This window comes from Periplaneta americana, chromosome 10 (assembly GCF_040183065.1).
Source record: "Periplaneta americana isolate PAMFEO1 chromosome 10, P.americana_PAMFEO1_priV1, whole genome shotgun sequence".
NCBI lineage: Eukaryota > Metazoa > Arthropoda > Insecta > Blattodea > Blattidae > Periplaneta > Periplaneta americana.
The window spans coordinates 67,579,803-67,602,844 of NC_091126.1; the positions used below are offsets into that span (position 1 = coordinate 67,579,803).

Below are 23,042 nucleotides of genomic sequence, written 5' to 3' on the forward strand. Positions count from 1 at the left end.
ATTATCTTCCCATCTACGTCTCGGCCTCCCCAAAGATCTTTCTCCCTCCGGCCTCCCAACTAACACTCTATATGCATTTCTCCAAGTACCAAATCTCAAAACCTTATTCCTTTGCTGTGGTCGTGCCAGAGAATCAGTCCCATTCCGAGGCTTATTTGAAGGTTTCGTAATATTACTTTCACGAAGTAGATTTTTCTTTCCAGACTTACAAAATCGTAAACAATTAATTTGGCCTATACTTTGATCCAGGTAATGACATATTTCACTTTGATTGTTTCTACATCGATGATATCGTGCAAGAAGCAATAATTTCACATTACTATATATAATATGTTAAGTTATTTTAAGTGTCCAAAACTAAAAGAAATTGGACATCGAAATAAAGCCTTGTGGCTGACATGATTCCTTCAGATGTGTTTATTATGTGTTAGAAGAAGAATCCGCAATTCTCAACTTTTTATTAAAAATTACTCGATATCTGGTTTGCAATTCCTGGAAGATGAAGAGAAATTTATAGTGTACCGGGTACCAATTTCTCCACATGCATAATCATTTCTGTCATCTGTGAGAAATCAAAGTACATTTACTTCTTTATATTATGATCAAAATAGACAAAACCCACAAGATTCCTCATATAAACTATTCGATATTCCTAAGAACCACAACAGTTGGCACAGACGCATCTGTCAGCCATAGTAAAAGTTGTTCTGGATATTGGATGTTATTGTAACAATAAAATTCTCGAAAAGATAAAAAGAACTCCACATTGGAATGAAATAAAACAAAGCGATGTTTGTTTCTAACGCCCTTCTTTATACGCAGGACCCAATTATTGAAAGCTCTCAGAACCATACACTCGTTTGTTAACCTATTTTTGTTCCTGGTCATGCGTAACTTGAAAAATAGTTTTAATATAATATATCGTAAAGGGCTGTAAATTTCATACATTCCCATGCCTGATTTGGAGGTTAACTGCTCTCATTTCCTTCCTACAGTCATTTAAGTCCAAGTTAATTATGGGGTTAAAAGAGAGAGATTTATAGTATAAATTAAGAACTGGATGAAATATGTCAGACATTTTAATTGACGTGGGTCAGAATATTATATATAGGTTGTACCTCAGTTATGTGCCTGATACATACATAAACTCAACCAAGTTATGAAATCAGGCGGTGCATTCTTTATTTGGGAGCTCACATCGAACTGGTTGTATAGATTAGTTTCATTAACCTGCATAATCGCTATTAAAGTCAACCAAATGAGTCGAAACGGCAACCTCATTAAACTGAAGCCTCCGTAGATGTTTGTGGGAGTTCGTCCACTTCGAGAAAAGATTAGAAAGGTCCATAATGTAAAAATGAACATATACAATGTCAGTCATTAGAGACGATTACAACTACGCAGTGGTGGTTTCTGGCCTGGTTGCAGATTTACGTAACTACCAACTTCACTACCACTATTTTTGTATTATTTTAACTGAATCGAGATTAGATTGTGAATTCTTCCAGTAGCATTTCAATTTGTTCTTTCTGAGTACAATTCGTTTTGCAGCGACATAATATTCGTCTCCATTCAGTCCAGCGAGATGTGGAATAAAATAGTCTACCACCAGCAGACAATTTTATTGAAATTCTCAGACTTTTGTCGTTGTGTTCATCTGGGGCATCGGTGACCAAAACTCGAACGGCAGTGATTACACGCGAGACACAGTCTATGAAGTAAAGAGACGGGGGAGAGGTACATGGCATTAAAACTACAACCAGTGGTGGTTCTTGCACTAACATTGAGTTCTTCATCAACACGCTAATAAAAATCGCAAGCTTTGCTGTATCATTAATGTCACTAGTTTCATTAAGAGCCAATAATATAAAGGGTGCGTCAGAAAGAACGGATGGATTTCAAACTATCGATACGCAACGAGGAGAGAGATATAGTGAGGGGGACCACGACTGTTAGGTCAGCCATAGAATGCAGTTTCAGTTGAGAATATGGTGTTGGTCTGGTGTACAACGTGCTTTCATCGTAGAGACATTTTTGAAAAATGAAGAGTCTGTGATCGCCACTCAGGACTCATTTCGACATCGGATGTCACGCTAGGATTCCAACTCGGAATACAATTTTGCGGTGGGTGGCTTCATTTCGTATCACAGGTTCAACATTAATGAAGAAATCACCTGGACGAAATTCTATTGCACTGAGATTGTCCGAGGCTACGGTAAGATCTCGCGCCCTGCGACTTCTTTCTTTGGGACCATTTGAAGGCGTAAGTTTGTAAACAACGATCACATACACTGGACGAACTGAAGACAGCGATTCGTGAAGAAATCGTGGCAATTGCACCAGCTATGACTGTGAAAGTGATGGCGAACATCAGAAAACGCCTCGATGCCTGTATTGAAAGCCAAGGACATCATATGGATAATGTTGTTTTCCATAAATAAACTGCATGTATTGGTGAATATGTTGATAATAATAAATTTTTGATTTGATGAATCTTTACAATTTTCTTGCCATGTGAAATCCATCCGTTCTTTCTGACGCACCCTGTATATAAATAAATTTTCTTTTTTAATATTCCTCATGAACACAATCAGAATCTCCTGAGTTCTCTTCTGAATATTTAGTCGAGAAAGCACAATTTTTTCAAAATTAATTAACAACTTTCATTGGACAAATTATTTCAGCCACCTTGATAATTACGCTTTTAAAAACTTTCCTCAGTTGGAAGGCTTAAGAGAACGAGCTATTTCGTTCGACACTAGATAGCTGGCTTCCTTACATTTTATTTATGTCATCTTTCTCTTCATGACGATGATTTATGGCTGATTTCAGTTCATGGAGTTTAATAGCTCATTTCATTGTTACATTAGCACGTAATATTCAATCAGTTTCTCTATATTATTATTATTATTATTGTTATTATTATTATTATTATTATTATTATTATTATTATTATTATTATTATTATTACTACTACTACTACTACTACTACTGCTGCTGCTGCTAGTAATGCTATCAGTAATCCATTGTTATTAATATTACCATTACTATTATTATTATTATTATTATTATTATTATTATTATTATTAAATCAATAACTAGTAAATAACTAATAGTAGGCCTCATAAGATTAAACAAAATTAAAATGGAGATATAGCGTAGTCTAGTAATTATTTTATCCTTCAAGGGAAGATGTTGGCCTATATATATTCAGGCACGTATATAAGAATTATGGTAACACTTGCTAATAATAATAATAATAATAATAATAATAATACTTGTTATGCCTGTGTATTCAGCGTAATGTCCTGTAATGTCGCGTCTATATACTACTACTAATTGAACTGTTGAGCAAAGCAACATATTACATTTTCTACGACAGAACAGCGAATAAATTCCGCTTCCCATTTTGTACGAAACCTTCTGTTCCTGCTAGAGACAGGGTTTGTAGAGCGACATGGTACCGACACTGCTTACCTTCAGTACGTGAGCGAAACAGAGAGCAATGTACAGGAAACTCCCCTTACCAGTATGAATGTCTTTTATTACACGATGTAATCACGATATCAAGTTTGGTCTAGGGTACGTTTCTCACAAATGGAAACGTTAAACTGTGTGTTGCGAATTGCGAATGGTGTTGGCACTCGGCGTCAAAACTGCGACTGAGCATTGATTCTATACTTTGAAGATGATAAAACATTTGTCAGATGTCAGAAATACCATGTGACAAGAGAGGTTTTCGGTATTAGCAATGCTTTCAGTGGAAAAAGATTTTATTACGAACATTTCCAATTTCGAGCAGAAAATTATCGATTAGTCCGCTCATAGTAAAATATTGGAATGGACTTCCTATTAAAGTAGGGCTGATTATTATTTTGAAGGGAGAACACTAAAGTGATTCAAGAGGAATAGTAAATATTTTAGGGGTTGTAGTATGGACTATTCTTAGTAAAAAGCTCGTATGAATATGTGTCCAATTTTCAATGGATGTGGAGATACAGCCTTTTTCGATGTTACGCATAACGAACATTAAAAGTGACAAGAAGGAAAGACAAATGACTTAAATGATTACATTTATTGCTTATTTACTTGGTATCAGTACATTTAATTGTTTCAAAGTAATGATTAAAAAATTCCACCATCGACTTCAGTACACTTTTCCGCTGTGCTGACAACAGTAAGTGTTGCCGTTGAGGTTTTTTGTCGTTCTTTTATGAGGGCAGCACTATTTATAATATGAGTCACCTATTAGTCCTTTGTTTTTTTCTTTCCACTATGTTAATAATGTCAAAGCAAGTGCTTATACAAATTTTGGCCACACGAGCGCAATTACGAGGGCCGTCCAGAAAGTAAGTTTCCCTGGGGTCGTTTACGGAATGAAAACAATTTCATGTAAAGATTTATTGGAACATACAATATACAGCAGTTGTTGAGCTATTTTCCAACATACTCCCTATCGGAAATGAGACATTTGTCTTTCCGTGGGTTCAACAGAGAGGTGCAGATGGCTCTCACACACTGAGTTCGTTCCCAAGCTGGGATACAGAAGTAACTTTTCGTTCTGCAAAAGAATTTTACAATGTTACAATTGCTTGGATAAAATTTTTGCACATTTAAAAGACAAAATTAAAATTCTTTCATTTATTTATTATCATAATACACTGCTCTCTTAAAACTGACTGAGCATATTGGAAATTAAATCAATGGTTTTCCCGAAACACGCTATGAAATGTTTCATATAAAACAATTTTTATTTCGGAAAAGAGTCCACACTTGTGGAGTAACGGTCAGAGCGTCTGCCCGTGAAACAGGTGGCCCGGGTTCGATTCCCGGTAGGGGCAAGTTACCTGGTTGAGGTTTTTTCCGGGGTTTTCCCTCAACCCAATATGAGCAAACGCTGGGTAACTTTCGGTGCTGGACCCCGAACTCATTTCACCGGCATTATCATCTTCATCTCATTCAGACGTTAAATAACCTGAAATTTGATAAAGCGTCGTAAAATAAAATCTCGAAAAGGAAGCGAAAACGAGCAAAATTGTATTAAATATTTTTGTTTGAAATATCTCAAAGAACCCTGTGAAATTAATGGCATTACTTACAGTTCAGTCTGTATATATGTTTTCGCCTTGTGGTCCCTGCTTCGAGATGATAACGCACTAGGGGATTCCTTCTATTGTCCATGTCTCGTGTGTGATCTACAGAATTATTTCTCCCTACGGGCACAGGCTTGTAAACCCCAGAAAACGGATAAAGAAAACGAAAGAAAAAAATCTGTCACATGAATGATTACTTGAAATTTACTGATGTTTATATATCAAGTGAATACGAGATCGTGATGTTTAGGCATTGTTAGGGTTACTCACGTTCATCCTGATATCCTAAAGGAAAGGGCGAATCCTAGCGCTACGTCCATCTAAAGACAACTTTTACGTTGTTTCAAGCAGGTAGACCTACTCGGTCCTAGACAAGCCACCTCCTTGCGTCAAGAGCTGGCAATCGGGGAATGCTGTATATTGATAATGTAATGGAGATGGATCGAAACAGTAGCGTACCTAGGATTTTATCAAGGGAGATTTTTATTAAAATTGTTTACAATTTACATTATCGGTATTTATATTTTATGTACCGATATTATTATTATTATTATTAATTATTATTATTATTATTATTATTATTATTATTATTATTATTATTATTATTATTATTATTGAATATCCTTATAAAATCTTTGAAACATAATATTTTCACGCAATCCAATATTTAACAAATTTTAACTTCTGTTTAATTTTGTATAATAAAAATGCTTGTGTCATTATGACACACAATAATTATATATATAATCAACAGTTATATGAATATGATAGGTAAGAGACTTAAATTTACATAACAGGAAAATACATGGAAACAATCAAAGATACTGAAATAAATTTAATTAAACACAGTAACTGAACATGGAACTCACCGAGGATAATGAATGAAACTGGCATGATAAATATATTGAAGGAGGGGTAGGAGGTTATGTCGATGTAGATTTTGTTAATCTAACAGTGAAAAATTAGAGAAGGAAAGACGATTATGGATTTTAAAAACTCAAATTTAAATATGTCATTTTTTTTAAGTTCAAGGACAGGGTTCTGTAACCCCCCCCCTCCTTGCGTACAGCCCTCGAACGGAGTGATATTATTTTCTAACATGGAGGAACGGGGAAAACCCCGAGAAAAACCGCGCAATTTTTCCCTGCAAGTGTCACATCCCATGGCTAACCAGGATTCGAACCCGGACCTCCTGTCTGACAGGACGAAGTGCGTATCAACAAAACTGCTAGTTTACATCAGAGCCATACAAATATGGAATGATTTTTCCTGCCCTTGTCTACATAACAAGATACCTTCTTTGAATCTTTCTCACATCTGTTGTAATTCTCAAACGACTGTTTTGAAACATAAATACGTTCCATTAAAATATTTCAATAACGAAAAATTTGTTGATACTAGCTTCTAGTATGATGCCCTCGATATATGACGAGCATTAGGGTACGTACATGTTGGAGCGACGATAAACGATAAAAGAAGCTGCGATGCTATATCAGGGAGAAATGAAGCATGCATTGTCATCGAGGTGTGCATATTGGAGTAACGATAAAAGCGAAGATACACGATAAAAGCGACGAAAAAGAAAAGTACCATTTTCTTCGCTCTTGTCGTTTATATGATCTCTGATTAAGATAATATTAATCTGTATAATTACCGGTGGTTGTCAATATATCCGAATATTAATCGATTTATTATTATTTCGGCATATTAAATTAATTATTGTAGATATTGGCAAATTGATCAGTTGTGTATTTATTGGTCATATGTTATGTGATCACAAGAACCAATCACAACACAACGAATTTATACTATCTTTGGGATGAGAAACTGGTTTAATTTTGTACGTATTTAACTTATATTAACCTTGAACTTAGCAGCTGATATTTCCTATATATCTTCTTTCATTAAGTGAATGCATAGAATATCTTCTACTGACTATTACACTCTTACTACGTCATACTACTTTTGACCAATAAAACGGTACGAAAGGACGTATTTCAACCAATCATGGCTGCTTATCGCACAATTTTATCGCGTCCCTAGCATTTGTTTCTTTGTTTGCCAACATTTGAAACTGCGCTGGTCTGGACGTCAAAAATATATATAAAATTACAAACCACTCCAGTCGATGCACAGCAGTTTCAAATATGACTCGCATTGGCATTCAAGAACAAGAATTAATAAAAATCACTGATCATACCTATGCATCTTCTGAAATCCGATTTACAAATAAATGAAGAGCACCATTCGGAAATCCTGAATAAGTTGAATACACCATGTAGGCCTAAATCAACGAGTTCCACTTCTATTATGCACACGTCCAATATAACATCAATTGAACCACCAACCACATTCAAATTTGAAAATTGTAAATTCAATAATTATTCCTTTCAAAATTATTCATTCGGAAATTCTGAATAAGTTGAATACACCATGTAGGCCTAAATCAACGAGTTCCAATTCTATTACGCACACGTCCAATATCACATCAATTGAACCACCAACCACATTCAAATTTGAAAATTGTACATTCAATAATTATTCCTTTTAAAATTATTCATGTTTATTTTTTATGTCATCGTCGTTAATTAAAACTTTTCTAACACTTGTGTATATTAGTTAGGTTATGTTATAGCTTCTGCTCTGAGAGGATAAAAAGAACTTCTGCTACCGGTATATGATATTATGGATAGTCACGTATCAGAGATTGTTTAATATTAAGATTTATTGAATAATAATCATTACAGTGTCTGTATAAAGACACTACTGCCATCTAGCATGCATCTAGCGTAATATTTGTAATGTTGAGATGGTACAATAATACATTTGAAGACAGTTGTATTTTCGTAAGTCAATTAATATTTTATTGTATTGGAGTACTTCGTTACTTCTAATCTTCATATACTTTCTTCTAATCGTGTAATAGTCAATTAAATCCCACTCGAGTTTTGATTTTCTCTAGATAAATCAAAACGTCTAGTGAGATTACTGTTGATAAATCAAAATGTTCGCTTCCCGCGTCCTCGTTGCTCCGATATGAACACTTGATTCTTTGATAATACCAAAGCGTCGCTAGATCGTTTCTTTTATCGTTTATCGTTGCTCCAACGTGTACGTACCCTTAGATCACAGTCTACTATATACAGTCGCGAAGCTTGAGGTTTTTTTTTGCAAATCTCGTGATAAAGCGCTCCAAGCGGTTAGCAACTAGAAACAATAGACAGTCCATGGTCGACTTTGGACTGTGTCGTATTTCTGTCGAGTGCTAGCTCGTTGCGTATTTCACATTGATGCTTGTGAAATGTTCGTTATTGGTTATAATGAAAATGTTAATGGCTAAAATATAATAATAATAATAATAATAATAATAATAATAATAATAATAATAATAATAATAATAATAATAATAATATGGGACAAGGAGGAGACGTTTGTAGTGCTATAAATTGTAGCAACAGTAAGAGAAAGAGGCCAGAGTTATCCTTTTTCCGACTTCCGAAAGATTCAGAAAGGTTCCTGGGTTTCCACAAGAATGCTGTGCAGAAACAAAACTGTTAATTTGAAGTTCTTTGTGACTGTTAGAATACATTATATCCTTAAATTTCACAATGAAATGTTTCAGTCTAACCGAAAGGACATTAGATACCGGTTAAAGTTCTGTCACTTAGGCTGCTAAATTTCCAGAGAAATAAAGGTTAGGTCTACTTTTTTTTTCAGAGGATATATTTTTAATTGTAGCTATTAATTTTGTTATTATTTTTATGTGTTATTTTACTGAATACGTAGAAAAATTAAGCTTGTTTTAATGAAATTTATTGATCACGTTTTATTTTCAATTCTGGTGGGATTATTATTGCTTAGGCCTACTTTTTTCTTCAAAGGATATGTTTTTAATTATAGCTGTTAATTTTGTTGTTATTTTTATTTGTTGCTTTACTAGAGACGTAGAAAAATTCTGTTACAATAAAATTTATTGATCACGTTTTATTTCCAATTCTGGTGTGATTATTATTGCTTAACTTCATCCCACTTTGTTAACTACGTAAGCCTACACTACAAGTACCGGTACACGTAAGTTACTCCATTAATTCATATTTCCATTATTATTGTTGTAAAGAGAAATGCAAATTAATATTTATTGGTTTCATAGTTAATTATCGCTATCGCTATAATCTTGAATCAGTGAAGCTATTATAGTACATTTCAGTTCGTTTTGCACAAACAAAAATTATATTAACTTATTTCTTGCAGGTATCTTAGAGTTTATGGTGGAATTTAATATGCATTCATTAAAATAATAAATTATCTTTATGCATTTAATATTTCAATAATGGAAGGAAGGTGGTAATTTTTTCCAAAAGAACACGACAACGAAAGTGTAACATATTTTGTCGGCTGCTAGGAGAGAGATCTGCGATGATGAGGCGATAGTAGCGATCCTAGTGGTGGGCAACTACCCATGTTTGCATTTTTACTACATATTGAGCTTCGCGACTGTATATAGTAGACTGTGCTTAGATTGTCATGAATTGTGGAGCTCTTTGGTTCTGTGACCTCCTTTGTTCATATCCCCATATCTATTTCGGTGATAAAATGGCAATTACGAGTAATAAAAATCGATATAATGTCATCTGTAAAAGACTAGTAAAATTCTCCGTTAATAGCCTAGGAATAAGATAATGGGTTCAGCAAACCACCGACTCATACTGCCTACCTAAATGTATCAGAGAGGCTAATTCTCCAGGAATGGATTTATTTCAGACTGTCACACACGAATAGATTTTCATAAAGTTCTTGATCATAGACACCGACCACGTGCGTGCTGAGCTCAAGCAACCAATGGATGTATTTGGTGCGTGCTCAGTACCTGTTGGATTTTTGTGCCGAAATAAATTTCGATTTCGATTTTTAATTTCGTGCCACGATGGGGTAAAAGAAAATTCATGGGTCATGTAGTGTGTCATTTACTAAAGCACATGATCTATCCAATTTACATGATGCAATTTTTTAATTTGTGATAGTAATCGATCGATTTTTTTTTCACCGCAGTATACGGCAGCATTCATTGGTACTCCCTATCGAAGTCGATATCGATTTGAATTATTTATTTCTCGCTTAGTTTGCTCGGATATTATTGGTTATTTTATCTTGCATGTCTCATTTGTAACGTTGCCCTCACCATTGTATAGAGAGCTTCTATTCAGTGACGAAATCACTGCAGTGGAAACTATGATTTCAGGTAGGCCTTATGATATATAATTAATTATTTCAGTGTGTATTTGCTCGTATGAATATACGTATGTTTTACTCCATATAACTGCATGTAGAATCTGGAATAGAAGTAAATTGAGCACCCACGTACAATAATAGGGTAAGTAGATAGGAAATACATTCATACTTATCCCGGTATTGCACGTGGCTGCTCAGTTATGAGAGAACAATTCCTCCTCAGACTATAGCTTAACATAACATTGTCTACTGAATATGTTAAAATGTTCACAATTTAAAATAGGCGACTTTAATTCACTTTTATTGATTTACATCAATGCCAGATTGTGAGCACCCATTGAAGAAAATAAAAAGTCGAAGCCTATGTCCTTAATTGAGTAAAAAGACTCCTCCATTTTTATATGTTTATGGTAGACTCAACTTCTGCAAAGATTTGAGTACACACGCTGTCTCACCGCAGTAAATTGTATATTTTATCTGAAACATTGTCAATGAATAATCCCTACACCGAAGCTCTTACCATACATGGAATAAGAACCAGACTCGAGTGAAAGCTGACATTACTCAAATGGGAACAGACTGTCAGTATTTCAGATGCGAGGTTCGATTCCTTATTGGGATGTAATGGTCTAAGGGGGGGTATATGGAATTGGGGCATGTGTATACAGAGATTAAAGGCCGATTCACAACACATAACGTAAGAAATCACAAGAGAAGTAAACTTCTACAACACGAGACAGGTAAGATACGTCTTGGAAAATATGGCTTTAGCAATTTTGGTAGAAGAATATGTGCCCCATTTAGTAGTCAGATTGTTGGTACGCGTAGTAGTGTGGTCATAGATTTATTTTACTAAAGTAATTTAATATTATTATTGACTACTTCCACAATTAAATAATCTGTATTTAAACATTGTGTTATTAACTACATTAAATAGGATGTTACATGATAAATGTTCTCGAAAGATAACGTTCCTTACACTACGAAAAGTTGTGAACCGACTTTAAGCAAAACACCCCCCTCCACTTCTATACTGTCTTGAAGGGGGGAAAACATTCTAGCTATTCTTAGCACAGACTGATCGGTGTAGCTTAGTCGAAGAGAAGACGGTGAGGGAGCAAGTTCGAAAAGTATTGTGGTGAAAAAAAGGAAATACAGTCAAGTTGCTTCTAAGGCTCAGTTGAAGTGTTGGGATTTAGTGCTTGAATTGCCGGTAGTATATACTCTTCAGGCGCAGTTATACACAGTGGTTGTTAATGTTTTTCTCACCAGGCTGCGTTTTCGTCACTGACCCTGTTATTTGAACAGGCATGCTATGCCGCGCTTGAATTTCCCGTATCAATATTAAAACAAGTTAATTAATTAGGGAAAAGAAATAATAGAAATTGTCGTTATCCAATATAGTTGTTTCTGGAACTTAATCAGAAAGCTTATATTTTAAATTGCAGTTATGGAATAATCATATTTAAAAGGAAGTTAATTTAGAAATGATAGATATAAATTACAGTTTAAATATTTTTTGGAGTGTTTAATGAAATGTTGAATTTTTAGTTAATTATAACTAATTTGTGTTAACAATTTTGATAAAAAGAAGAGAGGATTGCTGGTAAAATAAAATAATTATAGTAGCATTAACATATCAAAGTTCAAGATCCAATATTGGCTTTTAATTTTATTTAATTTTGTAAGAATTTTTTTAGCCATAGTGCATCATTTTCTTAAAGAGAAGAGTTGGTGTTTAATTTCGTGCCCTGTTGCATATCTACAGGCGCAGTGTGGTACTAGAATTTCCTCACCAGGTGGCGTTTTTATCACTCGTACACAATGAATAATAATAATGAAGCAGGAGCAGAGAGTTGCAGTACAGATGAACAAGACGAAATGGTTGCAACGGAACGTGAACTAGCAGAAGACGCGCAATGGAAACGTATCCAACAAAATACCTTCACTCGTTGGGCGAATGAACATTTGAAAACTGTTAACAAACACATTGGCAACTTGGAAACGGATTTATGTGATGGCTTACGACTTATAACCCTAATTGAAGTGTTATCCGGCAAACGGCTACCAAAACATAACAAACGACCAACTTTCCGGTCGCAGAAACTCGAGAATGTCTCCGTGGCGCTCAAGTTTCTGGAGGATGATGAGTCTATACGAATCGTGAATATCGGTGAGTACACGAAATATTGATCTTGACATTTCATACTGCGCCAAGTAGGTTTCCCATGCCGCGCTTTTGCAAGCCACGTGGTCAGAAAGGTGGGGTCGGCAATGTACCAAACACTGGAGAAGTGGCGCCTATTTTTGTAAATGTTTTTGGTATCTTGCCATCGCTCTGGCAAGAGGCTAAACTCAAGTGACGGGATGAGCTTTGGTATGTGACTGTTATCATGAGTGTCCCATTTTCTGAAGTCATTGGTTCAAAACTGTCTAATATTTCGCCGGTTTATTATATGTTAAGTAAAAAGTGTCAGACGTCACATTTTCATTCAGTGTAAAATCCCACCCACAATTTTCAATTTTGTATGTAGACGACCTTCAAAATTTAAGTACTTGTCACAGTACAGAAATTTGAGGGCGTGGTCTTGTAAACGCCGAGCATGTGAGATTGCTGAGCAGTGTTAAAGCCGACTGTAATAAAATATTAGGTCACAGTATATTAAGATTAAAAAGTATTTCTCATTAAAATGATTGGCCAAGATTTCTGTGCACCGTCCTGTTTGATTGGTGTGCATGTCACAATTAATTCCAAAAATTTTGGCAAATGAGATCGATATCTGTGTGGTCTTTTTTTCCATATACATTGCACTATCGTTCAGTAACACATTTTTTTTTTTTAGAATAACGGGTTTCTGTTTGTATTTCTGCATACACTTCAAGCTAGTTGTTTTCCTTCAAACACGTGGAGAAAATTACACATTATGGTATTTATAATGTTTGCTACAAAAACAAATAATACATAACGTGTTAAAAGAGTTAACTGTTTACGTTATCTATAATCACATTGGAACTTTTCGTTAGTGAATAAAAATAACCAAGCTAGCCATTCATAACCTCACTTTTACTGTATTGTCAGAATTGAGAGACTAGGCCTAATGGTGTTTCGATTTACTACACTAGTAGTAAGTTTTTATGCTTACTTCATAAGTGTAGACATATACTACAAATACCACCTACTTAAGACAAATAGTTTCTTCGTGTTTAAATATATTAAGTACTTAGAGGTTATATTCCAATTACCCTGTACGTCGAAAGTGATGATGGAAGTTTCAGTGAGGTTAATGTACAAGTCTAGGATACGGGGGCCGAAGCTTGTGTGGTACTTAACCTCAACAATATTATTAATGAATTTGAAGTCCATACAGTTAAGGGTATTTATTGTTATAAATTGTTATTAGGATTGGAATCAGTAGAATTAAGCATATTTGTGTTTTAGAATAGCATGTTTTTAGTACCTTAGTTACATTGAAATTCATGAGAAAGCCTAAGCTGTGTTTCAATACGAGTGGAGTGGCCCCTGAATTCTAGATTACTTACTGTAAAAACCGCTCTAATTCAAGTAAACTGAAATTTACTAAATCTTGGTCTAGTACTTGGGAAGTCATAATTATGGAAACTCATTAACTGTATATTGTTAAGATAAATTATTTTTAAGTGTCTTTGACAGGATTCTATGCAGTTATCTTTACGTAATATGTCACTTTTCGATTATCTTCGTGATGGTTACCAAATATTACTACTCTCAACATTATTAATGATGACTAGTGATGAGTGAATTAATTTTTATGATTGCAAAGTTTCCTAAACAAGTTTTGGGATAGTGCTTCAAAAACTAACCAATTAGTAAGCAATAATTTTCCAGTCCCATAGCAATGTGTGGTTATGAAACTAGTGTTATGTGTGTAGCATTTTAAGTTCTAAATTCTAAGTACTTCAGGTTTTTATTATACTGTCACTCTTTTTGCATAGGGTACTGAAGATATCCAGGTTTATTCTCTCCTGAGTCTGGGTGTCGTAATAGACAAATGCTAGAGAGTTTTATCTGTATCTGCAACTTGCTAGGCAGACATTACTAACTTGACTGACTTCACAAATGACTAAATTTTGTTACTATAGATTAAAGGTAGACTCTATATAGAGGTAAAATTCTGTATTTTTTAATGTATTCATATTCAGTAGGTTCCAAAACTTGGTACAGTGCTTCAATATAGTTCCTGTAATGTCCAGTCATGTTAAGTTAATTTTGATCTGGTTTGGATTAAACAGAAAGGGTGAAATAAGGTGGAGTGGACAATTCTCAATGCCTGGCCCCGTCCTCCACATTCTTTGTGTTCATTTCAAACTGGATTAGAATAAAACAAACACATGATTCTGAATCTGAAATTATATTGAAGGGATGTAGCACTTGGTATTATATAGTTCTGTGAACCACACATTCTTTCATAGTCATTTAAGGTGAAATTGGTCAAGTTCACCATCCCAGAATTTGTTTAGGGCTGGAGTTGAACTCCAGGGTGTTCATTTTAGATGAGACAGCCAAATTAATTTTTCTCAGCCTTATACGAAAAATAATGTTCAGTTAGAAAAGAGAAGTACTGAAATAATGAGTATTTTTAAGTGTTTGAATTATGTATCAGTTTCATAATGCAGAAATAAGGTGTTCCTTACTATGCCTTCCAGTGACATAGGCTAGGTTTTATATGTACATATGATTAGTCAACCTTTCTTGCCTGTTCATTTTTAGGCTACATAAATATGAGAGACTCATATTCCGAGTTAACAGTTTTCCCAGCAGAATATGCCGATTATTCACTTTTCTCCACCTGAAACCTAAGTTTCTGAGGACTTTCCTTAAAGCCCATTTAAGTTACTTACAGAAAATTTAATTTTCTCTTTTATAGCAAATAATATTTTGAAAGTTGATCTTTCGCCATCTATTTTCACTAGAAAAGCATCTGAAATATATCTGTAATCGATGAAAAATTCTCTGAAATTGTAGGGATAATGATTGACATCCTTTTTCTTTTGCAATGTTTCATGCAGTGAGAATAGCCAAATTTTCTCGTCACTGAGGTTGACCCCCACCTTTTTTTCTTTTGTAAATATTCAGTTATCTGAAATAATAATAATAATAATAATAATAATAATAATAATAATAATATATGGACTTCAGTTATGATTACCTTCCATGTTCACAGAGATTTTCTTTGAATAAAATAATTTTATTACATTATTATTTTTTCAATTCCAAAAAGTATATCCTCAAAAATGCATTTCCTAAAAATTGTAGGTAGGGCCTACTGTGACTGGTTGAAAATAATTTTAATTATTTGTTTCTGAAAGCTTACCACTCTCTTGTAATCAGTCAGCATCATTATTTTCCATGGATATATAGATATGGAACTATGAGTTGCCAGCATTGTGATTATAACAATTTTGTGAATTATAGATTGTAAGTAACAATTTATTTAAGGCACAATTAGCTAAAACAATATTTTTCGAACTTCCAAAATGAAAAATTATTTATTTAATCAGGGATTAAGCTTGGTAATTATTTTATAATTTCTGCATTTTTAGTGTTTAAAAAATTTTAATACCACAACATTATCTCTACTTGTATAAAGATTATGCAATATGAATTAAATTTTTTCTAATCGTTGTATGCTGGGTATGCAAGTTTCTAAAATCATTTATTAATGAGCATTGGATAACATCAGAAATTAAAAAATTTATAGTAAATTTAATGATTTTTTCTAATAGTTCATACTCAGTGTTTTGTAGGAACTTACCACAGTGTATCTCGACTAGAGGTCGTGGGCATGGGCCAAGCCTGCCAGTTTGGGCTGTAATCCTTAAATGCTTCTTGGTTTGGGTGCAGAGAATTAGAAGAATTAAATATCTTTACGGGCATTCTCTCAGTCCGTGATAACATTTTATTTTTAATAAAAGAAGCATGTCAAGAGGCTAACAATTCCTAAAAATATATATATATATATATATATATATATATATAAATATTTGTCGTTCACAAGGTAAATACTTGTATACAAGCCACACATCTCATTCCTAATTTAATAATGCATCCATAGCAACATTACACCACATTAAGCCATGAATTGATTGATTCATTCATGGCTTTCTACCCAAAGGGAGATTTTTCACTGCAAACCCAGCATTTTCCAATATTTCCTATTTTCTGCCTTCCTCTTTTGTCTCCACATATGATTCGTATATCTTAATGTCGTCTGTCATCTAATATATTCTTCTGCCCCGAACTCTTCACATGTTCACCATTACTTCCAGTACATCATTCAGTAGGCAGTTTCCTTTCAACCAGTGACCCAATCAGTTCCTTTTTTTCTTCCTGATCTGTTTCAGCACCATTCTTTCTTCACCCACTCTTTCCAACACAGCTTCATTTCTTATTCTGTCTGTCCACGTAAATTGATCAGTACAGATTAAAAAGTTGACAGCATAGGTCAGCAATAGCCATTGAGTAGCTACTAATTTTTACATTTTACACAAGTTGATTTACTAATATTATTATTAATATCCTTGTTCCTGTGCCTAAGATTATCGTTACTGAGTTCAGTTGTTTGGAGTAGCCACACATAACCAGCCCAACAGAATAGACTACCCTTCTGGTCATAACTATTTGCCCTCATGTTGGAACCTGTAGTATGTAAGTTAGTTCTGAAATATTGAGTTCCAGGACACAGTGGAATTTCCAGAAGTAAAATTCTTAACAACCTAATTTTAGCATCCACCTAGCTCTTTGTATGCTTTATTGGGTTTGCATAATACTTTTGAAAACTATTTCAGGCTCAGTTTTGGATTTTAGTTCAGAATTGAATGGGCTGGACTGGGTGGGCCCATACAAAGTATTATGAGTAGATTTTACAATTCATTTTTGATTTTCAGATAAATGTATTCAAGACAATAAATTTATTCAAATGCTCAATCATATGATTTATCAATTTGCAAATTTTATTATTCGCTAATACATCTTGAAAAAGATATTCGTGAATGTTTTCGCCTGTACGGCATCATCAGATATTCAAAATTTTGAGGAAATCTAAAAAAGTCCATTAAGTTTTACACAGTAATATGCATAATCGTTAAACCACTGTTATGCATATTACTGTGTATAACTTAATGGACTTATGTTTAGATTTAGTCAAACTTTTGAATATCTGATGATGCCGTACAGGCGAAAACGTTCATGAATATATTTTTCAAGATGTATTAGCAAATAAAAAAAATTTGCAGATTGATAAATCATATGATTGAGGATTTGAATAAATTTATTATTATTATTATTATTATTATTATTATTATTATTATTATTATTATTATTATTATTATTATTATGAGTAGTGTTTCCCTTGTTTTTATGGATGGGAAGAGAGAGGAAAGAAAAATTAAACCCTGTCATAATAATAAAAAAATTGAGTTCAAAAATGTCACATATTGTATGTATTTATTCACACTGCAATGGGTAGGCTATATACCCGGTGGCAGTGGTAACTAATTACACTCAATAAAGACAATAATAAACACAATTAATAAAAAAAATATTGATTAGAATCTGAATGTTTTTGTTTCTGTGTGCAAAATATTCAGTTCCTTTTTTAAGCAAACTGTTCGAACTTTCCTCAAGTCAGAACAGTACATGTTTATAATTCTCTTTGTCTGTGAATGTACATGTTGAGTAAGTTAGTCTCCACTCTACATGCACAAGAGAAAGAGCTAAGTCAGGAAATTAATTTTGGGTGACTGTTTTCACAGTACATAGTCAAAAGTTTGAGAACATGGTTCCTTCATCAGTACTGCAGGGTGCTGATCATCATGATAGGGTTTCCAGAAACACCAGAAAAATATACGGGACTCAGCACTGATTTAAAAGAAAATGAGCTTTTGTGTGCATTTTTCATTGCACTTATCCATGTTGTCTTTGAACAAATTAAAACAATACAATTTAATCATATTAGACACTGCTATTGAAAATAAATTACTTAAAGAATAAATTGAAAAACATGAATTGCCTTACAAATAGTTTAATCTGATGATACACTGTTATAAGTCAGTCACTTGTAAAGTACTTTTCTGAAGAATGAATTTCTTTTAACAATTGTTCTGAGGCATGAAGTAATAAAATGCAACACAATCCTCACTGGAAAAATGGTTTCATAATAGGCGTTGATTTTATTATCTTCATATGTAACTTTTTTTCTCGTCAGTGCACAGTGAGTACATGCTGGAGAGCAATCTTTCAGCATTTGCGTTTGGACCAGGTTAAACATAATGAACTCCATTACTTTTTTAAAATTTGGGAGCTTCTCATAAACGCTTTTGAAGATACCAACCCAGACTTCATCTAAATGTTTTGATTTAAGAATGTCCTTCAATAAATTCACTGTTTCATTTGGAATTCAGAATATTTTTCACAATATGATCTTATCAAACAAGTGAAATTCAGCAATGTTTGATCTGGTAGCAGTTTGCTTCATAGTATGAACTGTTTTAAGAACATTGTATATATTCAGTGTTATGCCCAATGTAGAGATTTAATCAATAATGATTGGCAGTGATATTTATATAAAAAATACAAGTTGATATTCCCAGTTTTTTTACTACTATTTTTTAAATACGCGTATGGGACAAAAATGTCCCGAAAGAGGTTTTCTGGACAATTGGGACACACAAGCAAAAAAAGGAACTTTCCCGTGTTTTACGGACGTATGGGAATCCTGCAGCATTGAAGAATTTAGAAGACATTTTTTTGATATTGAGTATAATATTAATTGTTACGTATGTGGTGTGATATCTACTGTATGTTCTGATGTGGAATGTGTAGACAGTATTTATATGTTAACAGAATGATTAGAAGTTAGTGCATTGATACAGACTACCTACTAAAGGAGAAATTGGCTTCGAGTAGGGAATGTACGAGGGTCGTTCCGAAAGTAATGCCTCCTATTCTTTTGTGTTGACCTGTAACGTCTGAGCCGGATGTTTGTGGCGTTGCAGTAAAGGTTGAACATTCACGCTAATGTCCTGTTAGATTGATTGTCGTGCGACAGATAGTGGCAGCAGTGCAATCTACGAAAATGGCATCTGACATAGAGGTGCTTAAGAAACAGATGTATTGCTGAATTCCTCACTGCCGAACAAATTGCACCATTGACATCCATCGACGTTTGCTGAAGGCGTACGGAGACCACAGAGTTGATACGATCAGTGAGACCGTGAATATCAACAGTGGCGAAAATGGCAGCCTTCTGGAATAGGCGGGATGTGATTTTTTTATACCTGAAGCCTGGAGAAACTGTCATTTCTAGCTAAGCTGAAAGCCTGATTTTCTAGAGTCAGGCCAGAGAAGAAAACCTTTCGCTTCCAACGCGATAATGCCAAGCCTCACACCAGTTTCGCGACCACTGAGCACGTTGCAAAATTTGACTGGATTATCCTATCAAATTTACCGTATAGTCCGAACTTATCGCCTTCAGACTTCTATTTCTTTGAGCCTATGAAAGATGGATTACGTGGGCAGCAACATTTTCCAGAGAATGATGCTGTCATCGCAGCTGTAACAAAGTGGCTTGCCTCTGCTGATTCAGATTTTTACGAGCGCAGCATGCAGGCTCTTGTTCATCGCTGGCAAAAATTCATAACGAATGTTGGTGATTATGTGAAAAAATAACTGTATGTAGCTGAAACCTTGCTCTATTTAACCGTATTTTTATGCTTTGTGTATCTGTTGTAGTTTCCATGAAAATAAATAGAGATTACTTTCGGAACGACCATCGTACTACAAGAACCAGATTACGGTCTTTATTTAGAAATTGAGAATATCTTATAATAAGTCGGGGAAGAAGTGAAGAATTACGGCATTCGTGGTTTCCTTCATTATGTCAGTCAGTGTCAAATAGTATTTTGAGGAGTGTCAAAACTGACTTTCGAGTCTCATCCTAGGATAGATACGTGTAAAAGGACATTGAATTTGAATGTTTGAATGTTTCTCAAATTCTAGATGTAGGGGAGATTGTTGTACCTTTAGCATAGTGTACCTTTGAACATTTCTCAAATTCTAGATGTAGGGGAGATTGTTGTACCTTTAGCATAGTGTACCTTTGAACATTTTTTTTTTGTTTAACTTTTGCTGCTACCTAGAGGACTCAAACTGAAGTAGATTGTAGAGAAAGCCGTTAAGTAGCTCTGGTCGTAGTTTGATTTATTACTAAATGTGAGTTCTGTGAACAAGAGATTTTTTTAGTACCAAAAGTAAACATTTCGTTCATTGATATATGTTTTCTAACACAAAACCAGATTGTATTTGTTACTATCAATCAAGTACAGTGTGTTCCCTATCATCTGGTGAGTAGTAACATATTTCAATTTCCACGATTTATTCGACTCTCTAGTTTTGGAAGCCATATTTGTTTAAACGTGCACCCTCTTGTACCTTTGAACACAAAACATCTTGTACTATGGAACATGTTTCAAGGTACATGATACTATCGGTTTTTGTTTTTCTTTTATTTTAAGATCATGTCACGAAGTAAGTCTGGAGTTAAGAGGCCATCAATTGATCTGGATGCCTTGAAGAAAGCTGTTGAAGCAGTTATTGCTCCTCCAGGAATTAAAATCTCAATTAGAGCAGCCTACTTTGGTTTATGATTGCAAAAACATTTTAAATATTGTCAGTTTTTACAGCTATATTCCCATCTATATTCCATGTGTTCCAACTTACAAGAGGATATGTTCCAAGGTACATGAACATGTTGCACCTTTGAACACATTACATATCCCTTCATTTTATTTTTTCCATCCTTAATAGATCTGTAAAACAGGAAAATTAATACAGTAAGTTGTAAAGGAAGCTTCAATAATTATTTCAAGCATTTTTTTCAATAAAAAAATTTCATTTCCCCAAAAAAAAAAAATGTGAAAAGTGTTTAAAGGTACAACAGTCTCCCCTAGCCTGTGAAATAAAGTTGCTTCCCTATGCACTACTTAATTTGAGGAATTCTGATATACCTATAGGCTTGAATGCTGCATGAAAGCAATGAACGTAAGGTTGAATACTACAGGGACATCATTTTATTTTTACTAACATTTTTAATATTAACCTGGCTATACCTTTGGATTAACGTTTGAGAACCGGAAATAAAGTTTGCTACCCCCTTCCACGACTGGAGTTCAATGATACTGGCGTAAAATACAAACAAATCACTTTACTAGGTATAGGGTGTAAGAAAAGTAGTTCACCCATTTACGTAAACTAGGAAATATCGCAATTTTGAGTTTGATAATTTTCATTAGGTTTTTCTTTAATCAAAATACAGTACAGTATTAACAATAAGTGTTTTTACTCACGAACTGAGTTATCCATGCGAACGTTTCATTATGCAGTGCATATTATACTGTCTACAGCACATTAGCGTACAATATAGAAAATGAAGTTAAATTGAAAAATAATCATAATATGGATATTTAAACAAATTTTTGAAAATGGTGACCATTTCGATACAGGCTTCAGTTCTTTTGTGCATATTATCGCAGTATAGACTATTGCATCTAATTCCAATTACAAGTTTCGTCCTTCGTACTAGTAACTATGTTGGAATAATTCTGTACCAACTCTATAAAAGAGTATCTTACGTACTGTAAATTCAATCTTCACTTCTGCCCGACCCGCATAAATAAAATTGCTCAAACATGCTATCTACTGTCTATCCAAGTGGTTATGTCGTAGGATCGTAGAAAGGGAGGAAATCACGTGATATTTAATTACTTAACGAGACCCTTTTATTTAAGTTATTTTAAATAGTTTTATAATATTACGTACGTAATAGTTGTATAATATTACTAATCTTTACAGAGGGGCGAGCAGAAGCAGGTGGGGGAAATCGTGATGCAACGTAGGCAAACGGACGACAGTACCTGTGCGAAAATATGATTCAATATTGAAAGCTCTTTCGTCACTGGAAAACGCGAACATTTTTCTGGAACGTACTATACTCACTAACTCAGTACTGCTTACTATATGCGGCCTCGGTTGTGTGAGGAGGACAGTTGGAACTTCATTAGTAGAAGGGGTGGGAGTGAAGTACATTCAATAACTCAGGTACAATAAAAATTGAAGTAAAAAATAAAATGATGTCCCTGTACATACACAATATCTGTAATAAATACTCTCTGAAAGAAACAAAATCTCAGCATGTAAAACACGTGTTCACCCTCTCAAAAAAGGAACAGAAAATAGTGCTCATGTATGCACGTGTTTGCCAGTTGTCTGTAATAACTTGCGTAGTCTTGCAGTTTTTCTCTGTAGGCGTACGCGCTGACTCAACGCAGTCAAGAAGAGATGTCACCATTCTCCCAAGTTTTTGTGTGCATTGTTTAGTTGTTAAATGTTTTCCGTGTTGTAAATTCTTCGTTTTTAATTCTCGAATCATGGCAGAACACGTTAATTTTGAGATTCAAAATTTCGGTTTTCTAAGGGCCGTATTCTCAGTAGTAGTTTAAACTGCGTTTAATTTAAACTGCTTCCAATTTAATCCATGGCTTAAACCAGGCATGTGAATTGATGCCCACAGGAGCAAGCGCGCGCGCTTTAGAGCCCAGCTTTACAGCGGAAAGGAGACAGACGAAAGAGGTGCCGCTTGGTCGAGCTATATTCAGGGATGGCCAGCACTGATTCAATAGATAAAG

The 23,042-nt window shown here is 34.3% G+C and overlaps 1 protein-coding gene across 2 annotated transcripts in view; it reads left to right on the forward strand.

Annotated features, from left to right (window-relative positions):
* The first annotated feature begins 11,412 nt into the window (after positions 1-11,412).
* The window catches only part of cher (filamin protein cher), a 1,020,924-nt gene continuing 1,009,294 nt past the window's right edge, over positions 11,413-23,042 (forward strand). For both annotated transcript variants that reach the window (XM_069837665.1, XM_069837667.1), the window contains exons 1-2: positions 11,413-11,535; positions 12,091-12,495. In XM_069837665.1, the coding sequence (XP_069693766.1) occupies positions 12,147-12,495 (349 nt within the window). In that variant the 5' untranslated portion in view covers positions 11,413-11,535; positions 12,091-12,146. The remainder of the gene's footprint in view (positions 11,536-12,090; positions 12,496-23,042) is intronic.